Source organism: Nomascus leucogenys, chromosome 25, assembly GCF_006542625.1.
Source record: "Nomascus leucogenys isolate Asia chromosome 25, Asia_NLE_v1, whole genome shotgun sequence".
Classification (NCBI taxonomy): domain Eukaryota; kingdom Metazoa; phylum Chordata; class Mammalia; order Primates; family Hylobatidae; genus Nomascus; species Nomascus leucogenys.
In genome coordinates, this window is record NC_044405.1 from 17374249 (window position 1) to 17383991 (window position 9743).

Consider the following 9743-nt stretch of genomic DNA (forward strand, 5'->3'; position numbering starts at 1 on the left):
TATTAAGCTTTCTGTAAGCATCTGGCTTTATGCCAGAGGCTGTGGACTTGAAGGTATATAAAATAGTCAAATTCATTCCTATCAGATGGATTATAATCTAGTACAACGAAGGCAAGATTTAAACCAAAAGAATGGCCACGGCCGGGCGCGGTGGCTCACGCTTGTAATCCCAGCACTTTGGGAGGCCGAGGCGGGCGGATCACGAGGTCAGGAGATTGAGACCACGGTGAAACCCCGTCTCTACTAAAAATACAAAAAATTGGCCGGGCGTGGTGGCCGGGGCCTGTAGTCCCAGCTGCTCGGAGAGGCTGAGGCAGGAGAATGGCGTGAACCTGGGAGGCAGAGCTTGCAGTGAGCCGAGATCGCGCCACTGCACTCCGGCCTGGGCGATAGAGCGAGACTCCGTCTTAAAAAAAAAAAAAAGAAAAAAAAAGAAAAAAAAGAATGGCCACTGCCAAGCGTTTTGGCTCACATCTGTGGTCCCAGCATTTTGGGAAGCTGAGACAGGAGGGTTGCTTGAGGCAGGAGTTCAAAACCAGCCTGGATAACATAACGAGACCCCATCTGTACAAGAAATCTTTTTTTAAAAAATAGCTGGGCATGGTGGTGCACACCAGTAGTCCCAGCTACTCAGGAGGCTGAGGTGGGAGGATCACTTGAGCCCAGGAGCTCGAGTTGCAGTGAGATATGATGATACCACTGCACCCCAGCCTGGGTGATAGCACAAGACCCTGCCTCAAAAAAAAAAAAAGTTTCATATGTATGAAACCTTCAGATGCCGCCAGCCTTTTTTGAGAACATGCAGGCTGCCAGACACTGCACTAAAGACATGACCCACCACGAGGCAAATTCTGCTACCTCCTTCACACGTGCATACACACGAGTCCTAAGCACGCAAGTAAGTGCTCACACAATTAGGGTAGAAAGGGCTGGAAGCCCATCAGGACCGCTCAGGGCTCTCTGGATTTGTTGTATGTGTTGTGTTGGCTTGACTGCCCCAAATAGAACCTGATGTGAAGGTGGAAGCAGTTATGTTTCCAGTTGCCTTCGCAAAGCCATTACTGTAGGCACAATCTTTACATGCAGACAGTAGGTTTCCAGAAGTCCTGCTCTGCTTCATCTTAGTTTGTTGGGCTTGTTCCAGAAGAATTGACCTCCTAGGAATGCCCTGCCCTTGCTGGAATGCCTTGAAAGAGCACAGCGAAAGGGAGCTGGGGTCCTTTGAAGGCCACTCACTGCCCAGGCAGAGGGAGATGGGCTTCCTGGAGCATTGGCTGGGCCACAGCTCCTCCCTCATTCAACACACATTGAGAGCATAGAGTATTGAAAAGCTGGAGTTTCTCTAATCGGTTTGGATGACTTTTCAAAGAGGAATCTCATTGTATCTTCTAGTGTGTGTCTAAGTGCGTATGTTTGCTTCTGATTTGCAGGATAAAAAGCCCAAAGAACAAGAAAAAAGAGGGGATTTTCTTCATCGACCATTCTCTAAGAAGTTGGACAAGAACCTTCCCTCGCACAAACAGCCCTCAGGCTCGCTCATGACACAGATTCAGAACACCAAAGCCCTCCTGAAGGACCGGAAGGCCTCCAAGTCCAGCTTCCCCGACAAAGGTGGGTCAGCTCTGGGGACTCTCTCAGGCCACTCGTGTTGGGCTGTGTGTCCGCTGTGTAGCCCCCACAGGGGATGATCAAATGGGCCCTAGAGCAGAGATGATTCCTGTGCCCACAGAAAAGCAGGATTAATGGACCTGAGGTTGCCTGAGCACAGTCCGGGACCAAGCTGTGTGGCATTAGCCACCTGTGCAGGAAGGATTTGAGAAAACAGAGATGGGGTGCAAAGTATTATGGAAACAGAAATTGGGGTGGATGATATTGTCAGAACAGAGGTTGGGAGGCACAGTATTGCAGGAGCAGAGGTCAGGGTGTGTGGTACTGCAGGGGCAGAGATGAGGCTGTAAGGAATTGTGGGAGTAGAGATGGGGTGCAGAGCAGAGACCGGGTATCTCCCTGAGTTCAAATCCCAGCTCTACTGCCAGCCGAGGTCCGAGTTCCTTTACTGCTGAGGATCTTCACTGGATTATTTGTAAGGGCTCCCACCTGTCAGAGCTGTTGGGTAGATGAGATGAGATGCATATATAAGCTCCCTCACCTGAGTCAGAATCCAGCCCATCCCAGAGAACTGACAAATGTGGGTTTCCCTCCTCTGGGACGAGTGTTAAAAGATGCAAAAAGCAGACCTTACTGGGCACAGGCTTAACACATGGTAGAAACACCAAGAGGGGACACAGGAGCTGAGGGCATCCTGAAGCAGAGCTGTGAGGTAGAGGAGAGCTTCTTATTACTGAGGGGGATGAGACACTTCTTGGAACTCAATCTCCTTAAATATGAAGAACCAGGTTCAGAGAGGGCCGTGGCTGGCTGAGATACACTTAGGTGTAGTGGGCAGTTAGTCCCTGAGCGGGACTTGAATCTGCCTCCTGTCCTTCTACCTCCCATGCTGCTCCCGGAGAGAGGCCACTGTCCCCACATTGCCCAAAGCAACCTGCTTTCCCTGGGGCAGAGCATGCAGTGGATCAGGGAGGGGCAGCAGTGTCCATGTGGCAGCTGGAACATTGGAGACCTTGGCCATTAATGAAGTTTTACTTCTTTCTGCTGATGCATCTCAGGTGCCTGTGCCGGCCTGTTTCATTTCGGTGCCTGTGTGTTTATTTCTGCAAGGCAGGGAGGCTTCCCAGTGTCCTCAGCTGCTCCCAAAATTGATCCCAGTGGGCAGGAGCTTGCTCCTGCAACTGGGCCTCCACAGAGCCTATAAAACGTTATGGGAGAAGAAAGAAGCTAAGACAGAGCTTATTCCGCATGAACTTGGCTTTAACCCCCAAATCTGTAGGGGGTTTCCCCTTTCTTTTCTGGCCCAGTTTGCAAATCTGGATTCTAGTCTATGCCAACCAGAGACAGAAACCATGGGGATCTGGCAGGTTGCCTTAACTGTATGGATGGATGATGTTCTACCCCCATTCGGAATTGGATGAGGCTCCATCCAGATCAGAAGTCATGAGGGAGCCTTAAAAGGGAAGGAAATCCTGACACATGCTCCAACACAGATGAACCTGGAGGACATTATGCTAAGTGAATCACGCCAGTCACTGATGGCGGATACTGTGTGATTCCACTCATATGAGGTCCCTAGAGTGGTTAGATTCATAGAGACAGGCAGTAAAATGGTGGTTGCTGGGGGTTTCCGAGAGTGGGGGTGTATATGGAGTGTTAGATTTGCAACAGGAAGACAGTTCTGGAGATTGATTCTACAACAGTGTGAATATACTTATTACTGCTGAACTGTACACTTAAAAATGGTTCAGATGATAACGTTTCTGTTGCGTGTTTTTTACCACAATAAATAAATTTTTTAAAAGTCATGAGGGAAACACGCCTTCCACTGTGGGCTGTCCAAGGACCAGATTGGCAGCAGTTCAGTCAGGGGACCTTGGTGTGCTTCTGGGAGTTTTGTGGATGTGCTGTTGAGTGCATGTACTTTTTTATTCCAAGATCCTTTGGCAAGGTCCAGAATTTTTTTTTTTCTTTTCTTTTTTTTTTTTTTTTGAGACAGAGTCTCATTCTGTCACCCAGGCTGCAGTGCAGTAGTGCCATCACGGCTCACTGCAGCCTCCACTTCCCAGGCTCAGGTGATCCTCCTACCTCAGTCTCCCAAGTAGCTAGGACCACAGGTGCATGCCACTACACCCGGCTAATTTTTAAAAATTTCTTTAGAGACTGGGGTCTTGCCGTATTGCCCACGCTGGTCTTGAACTCCTGGGCTCAAGCAGTCTTCCCACCTTGGCCTCCCAAGGTGCTAGGATTACAGGCGTGAGCCACTACTGCCTAGGGTCCAGAATTTTAAGCAACCAAAAGCAGGGATGATGTTAGGCTGGGGCCATGAGGCAAATTGGAATCCAGGAGACCTCCTGTCGCCAGCCCTCTGTCCCTCCGTCCTAGAAAGACTGCCTGCCCTCTGTGGGGAGAGTGACACGCTGCTGGTGACTTTTGCAAAGTAGCCAAGGCTGTTTGCTGGTTGGTTTCTTCTGACCTTGGCGGGGAACTGTGTCAGTTAAGCTGGAGGTCACAGCAGGCAGGAGGAGGGTCGTGAGCACTGTCCAGGCACCCTCATGATTGTTTACGCTTTCTTGGTGTGCAGATTCCTTTGGCTGCCGCAATATTTTCCGCAAAACCTCGGATTCCAATTGTGTGGCTTCTTCTTCCATGGAGTTCATCCCTGTGCCACCTCCCAGGACCCCGAGGATTGTGAAGAAACCGGAGCCCCATCAGCCAGGGCCCGGAAGCACTGGCATCCCCCACAAGGAAGACCCCCTGATGCTGGACATGGTGTGCTCCTTCGAGTCTGTGGAGCGCGACGACCACATAGAAGTGCTGTCTCCCTCTCATCACTACAGGGTTCTGAACTCCCCGGTCAGCTTGGCTCGCAGAAATTCCAGCGAGAGGACGCTGTCCCCGGGTCTGCCATCTGGAAGCATGTCGCCTCTCCATACTCCTTTGCATCCAACTCTGGTCTCTTTTGCTCATGAAGATAAGAACAGCTCCCCAAAAGAGGAGGGCCTGTGTTCCCCACCTCCGGTTTCCAGCAATGGCCCCATGCAGCCTCTGGGGAGCCCGAATTGTGTGAAAAGCCGAGGCCGGTTCCCCATGATGGGCATCGGACAGATGTTGAGGAAGCGCCATCAGAGTCTGCAGCCATCTGCAGATAGGCCCCTGGAGGCCAGCCTGCCCCCACTGCAGCCCCTAGCCCCCGTGAACCTTGCCTTTGACATGGCCGATGGGGTCAAGACCCAGTGCTAACTTGGGCCAGCGGGATTTGGGGTATCTCTAGCAAACAGCAACGGAACAGAGCTCCACACATCTGTGAGGGTGTGAACATTCCAAGACCCCGCGTAGAGCATCCTTAGTTGCCCCATTGGTTCCTGCCATGCAGTGTCCCACCTGTAGCTGAATCCACAGACCCAAAGCCTGCACAACCCAACCTCGCTTAGGGACCCTCAGAGATGCTGGAATCGCTAGGAGGGTTGGCTCCAGGGGCAGCCAATTCCTATCATTCAGATCTTCCCTCCTCCCAAGCACTCACCAACCCTTTCCGGTTCCCACTTCCCCCAGGCTTGGGGGGAGAACGGGGCATGAGCCTTCTGGGGCACTCAGATTATGGACTGTTACCACATTTCTTCACGCTGTGCTACATGTGTGCCTCTCACAGCAGTCGGCCACAGTCACAGGGAGAGAACAATATCACAGTCATTCATCCAGGCCACGTTTCCCCTGCGGAGTGTAGCAGCCCTGCCTTTCATAGCAGGGATTACCCCGAAGGCCAGCAGGAGCCGGGGACAGGCCCGGGATCCTCAGAGGAAGACGGAGAAGAGCTTTGGACCAAGATCAAACCAAACAGTGGGGACCCCGACAGAAGAGAAAGACTGAAGGAGACACTCATTTCCCAAGCAAGATTTTGACAGATTGTTGTTGAAACATGCTAATAATTGAATTATCTTTTCCAAAGATATTTTTTTTTAAATGTGATGTCGGTAAATGGAAATAACATAATTTTTTAAAACTTGGATGGAGAGATGAGAAGCAATTCCACCAAACTCACGTTTTCACAGGAGGGTTCAGGGTGGAGAGCAAACAAGCTGACTGTGGTGATGTGCTGAGTGCTGTGGCCCACAGGCAGGGCAAGTCTTGGTGGTCCTGTGTTCATCCTGTTGTTTAAGGCATAGCCCTCATCCTTCTGGAAGGCATAGAACATGGTTACAGCTGGTTCTGTAGAAAGAGAGAAAAGATGATTGTGACAATTCAGAGCATAATTCAGATGGCGAGAAGGCAGCATTACCTCTGTGCGATGCAGATTTCAAGCTGCCCACAGAACTAGTGTGGGTCAGAGCTCAGTGAGTTTGCTGGGAGCTGGGAGCAGGCTTGCCTGGCAGAGAACCTGTTCAGATACAGGCCGGTTTCTTCTTCGAGGAAAGCCGAGCTCCTCCAACAGGGTTCAGTCCACGTTGTGTTTTCACACCTTTCTCCAAGGATCGAACCAAAGATGTGTCTCCAGTATTGTGTCTGTGCCCCCTGTGTGTGTTTTGTGAACCCCCGTGTTGTCTGACTGTATCCAGCTGGCACTTGAGAGGGTGCAATCATTGGTGAGAAGAATCAGAAAAAGAAGACTCATCAGCACAGGTTGGATAGGGGTTAGTGTAGGAGACTGGTTACAGAATGGCCTGGAGTCTTCAACTTTTGACCGGTGCAGGTGTGACCAGAGACCACCTCTGTGGCCACCTCGTATAGTTATCTCAGTCCATGGATCCCAAAACCCAAATCTAGAATTGCAAAGCCAGCCTTTGTTTCCCTGGCAGGCAGCCTTGCCAGAGGGCAGAGAGGTAGTTCTGAGTCATTCTCTCCTTCACCAGTGGTGACATCCTTCAGTCCCTCACGTCTCTGACAGAGCAGGAGAGAATGGATATTTGGCCAACCTTGTCGAGACCTGGAGCTGCCTCTTTCTTCCCTAGGGGATCACTGCAGCTCTAGGGCATTCTAGGATGAAGTCAGGACCCCTTGGCCATTGGTGTTATTTTTTGTATAGCTTCAGACTGGGTTCCAGAACTTACCATTGAAAACAGAGCTTTTAGGCCAGGCGTGGTGACTCACGCCTGTAATCCCAGCACTTTGGGAGGCTGAGGCAGGTGGATTGCTTGAGCTCAGGAGTTTGAGAGCAGCCTGGGAAACATGGCAAAAGCCCATCTCTACCAAAAAATACAAAAAAATTAGCTGGGTGTGGTGGCACGTGCCTGTAGTCCCAGCTACTTCGGGGACTGAGGTGGGAGGATCACTTGAACCTAGGAGGTCGAGGCTGCAGTGAGCCAAGATCATGCTACTGCATTCCAGCCTAGATGGCAAAGTGAGACCCTGTCTCCAAAAAAAGAAAATAGAACTTTATAAGCAGAGAGAGGAAAATAATCATCTAAGACCGTCTCTCCATTTGACATGAAGTGTACCTTTTCTAAAGACGGTTTCCAGCTGCAATGGCTCCACTTTGCAGGCTTGCAGGGTGTATACCTGTGCATTGGGAACTTTCTGGAGCCCCTGATACCTTTTCCTTGAGAACAGGAGTGCTTCCGCCTTGCCGTTAGCTCGTGGAGAACGTGCTTCTCATTCCTGGCATGCTTCAAGAACAGCTGCAGATGTGCCGCTAACTGACCGCGTTGCCGTTGGTGACCTGGACTCTGAACTCAGGTTTATTCTAAACCCAGTGAGAGCTGAGGGGGAGGGGGAGTGAGGAAAGGGGATCAACTGTATTTGTGTGTGTGTGTGAGCACCCGACAAATCTATGAAACTGAGTGAAAGGAGAAATGTTAGATTCTTTATTATTTTATTATATTTATATGGAAAGCTTGACTCTCCCTTTGGTAAGTCCGAAGCGTGTTGTCTGTTCGACCGTGACTGTCTTCCTCAGTCTGTGCCTGTGATTCCAGTCACCCTGTAGTTACTGACAGAAATTGACTGGACTGTCATTGTGTGAAGTCCAGGAGGAAATGTCCATTTTAATCGTATGATTTGGTCATAAGTAAGGACTATATTTATGTCACCATTATTAGATATATGTACTTTTGTAATGACTGTGAAATACACTTTTCCCTCACTATGACTGCTTCTTTATTTGCTGATAAATCTTAAAACATCTAAGTACATTGCAAATAATAGTACAGGTGCCATCTTTTATGTGAAGTTCTTTTTTTTTTTTTTTTTTTTTTTTTTGAGACAGGGTCTTGCTCTGTCACCCAGGCTGGAGTGCAGTGGCACAATCACAGTTCACTGCAGCCTCAACCTCTCCAGATTCAAGCGATCCTCCCATCTCAGCCTCCCAAGTAGCTGGGACTACAGTTGTGCACCACAATGCCTAGCTAATTTTTTTTGTATTTTGTAGAAACGGGGTTTTGCCATGTTGCTCAGGCTGATCTCAAACTCCTGGGCTCCAGCGATCTGCCCACCTTGGCCTCCCAAAGTGCTGAGATTACAGGCGTGAGCCACTGCACCTGGCCTTACGTAAAGCTCTTGACCTAGCATCTGACAGGAAACAAGCGGGAATTGCATTGGGGGGCATTTTCTGGGCCAGTTTCCCTGCCTTATTTTTCCTGCAACAGGTGTGCCTACAAGAGTCTTTCTGCCATACACACTGCAGGTGGCAGTTCGAGAAGAATCAACCTTTTTCATTTGGGGAGATTAGGATCTTCCTTGGAGACTCTGAAAATGGCACATGAAGAATGACAGGTCTGAACATGACTTCTAGATTTTGTCTTTGTAGGAGGACTTGGTCATGGATAGGGGAAGAGGGATGTTGGGATGGAATGGGAGGGTGGGATCTAGATGACCTCTTGAAATTGTCCCAGTTACTGCTTCCTTCATAACTGTTCACAAAACGTTTTTCATATATACCACCTTGCTTTAACCCTTGTTTCTCCCTGGACGGTGAGGGGATGAAGCCTTAGAGGGTCACATAGAAAGTGGAGAAGCTCACTGTTGACTGCATGAAGCCCTCAATAGTTGGATTCTGGGGGAAAAGAACAAGTATCTAGTTTTGATGACAATGTTTTCTTGTAAGAATCACAACACTTTAGAATAGAAAAGGATCTAAGATTCTCTGGCTCAGCCCTAGCCTTTCTGAAGAAGGGAAAACTAGGGCCCCAGATGGTTTAAGGACACCCCAGAATCCCCAGATGAGCTAGCATTAGAGCTGGCCTGGAACAGAGTTTCTCCCTCAAAGAACACGGAGAAATCAGTGGCTGCCATGGTCAGAGGGGGATGTCAACAACAGATCAAGCTGTCATTGCAACAGGTATTTTTGAAGTTCCTGCAGGGACCAGGTCTTGCATTTTTAAGACCTTTTCAAAACTGTGCAGCTTCCTGAGCCTTACGCTCTTTGTCCCATCCACTCTTGATGCTGGAGGAAGACAGCTTTCTTTGGGAACTCTGTCTTTCTCAATTGACTTCCCAAGTAAACAGCAAACCCCTGGATAGCCTTGTTATCTACTTTAGCTATTAAGAGGCTACTGGGTTTTACTAGATTAAATCAATAAAACATTTCCTATAGAGCCATATCATACACTGAAGCAAATTTAGAAAGAATGCAAAACTGGATGAGGTGGAGCCAAGGTGGCCGAATAGGAACAGCTCCGGTCTCCAGCTCCCAGCCCCAGCGACACAGAAGACGGGTGATTTCTGCATTTCTGCTTGAGGTACTGGTTTCATCTCACTAGGGAGTGCCTAACAGTGGGTGCAGGACAGTCGGTGAAGCGCACTGTGAGCGAGCCGAAGCGGGGCGAGGCATTGCCTCACTCGGGAAGCGCAAGGGGTCAGGGAGTTCCCTTTCCTAGTCAAAGAAAGGGGAAGCAGACGGCACCTGGAATATCGGGTCAGTCCCATCCTAATACTGCGCTTTTCCAACGGGCCTGGAAAACGGCACACTAGGAGATTGTGTCCCGCACCTGGCTCGGAGGGTCCTATGCCCACGGAGTCTCGCTGATTGCTAGCACAGCAGTCTGAGATCAAGCTGCGAGGCGGCAGCGAGGCTGGGGGAGGGGCGCCCGCCATTGCCCAGGCTTGCTTAGGTAAACAAAGCAGCCAGGAAGCTCGAACTGGGTGGAGCCCACCACAGCTCAAGGAGGCCTGCCTGCCTCTGTAGGCTCCACCTCTGGGGG

The 9743-nt window shown here is 49.9% G+C and overlaps 1 protein-coding gene across 2 annotated transcripts in view; it reads left to right on the forward strand.

Annotated features, from left to right (window-relative positions):
* The window catches only part of HUNK (hormonally up-regulated Neu-associated kinase), a 134546-nt gene extending 126856 nt beyond the window's left edge, over positions 1 to 7690 (forward strand). For both annotated transcript variants that reach the window (XM_030806251.1, XM_003263855.4), the window contains 2 exons: positions 1431 to 1611; positions 4193 to 7690. In XM_030806251.1, the coding sequence (XP_030662111.1) occupies positions 1431 to 1611; positions 4193 to 4851 (840 nt within the window). In that variant the 3' untranslated portion in view covers positions 4852 to 7690. The remainder of the gene's footprint in view (positions 1 to 1430; positions 1612 to 4192) is intronic.
* Positions 7691 to 9743: the final 2053 nt, after the last annotated feature.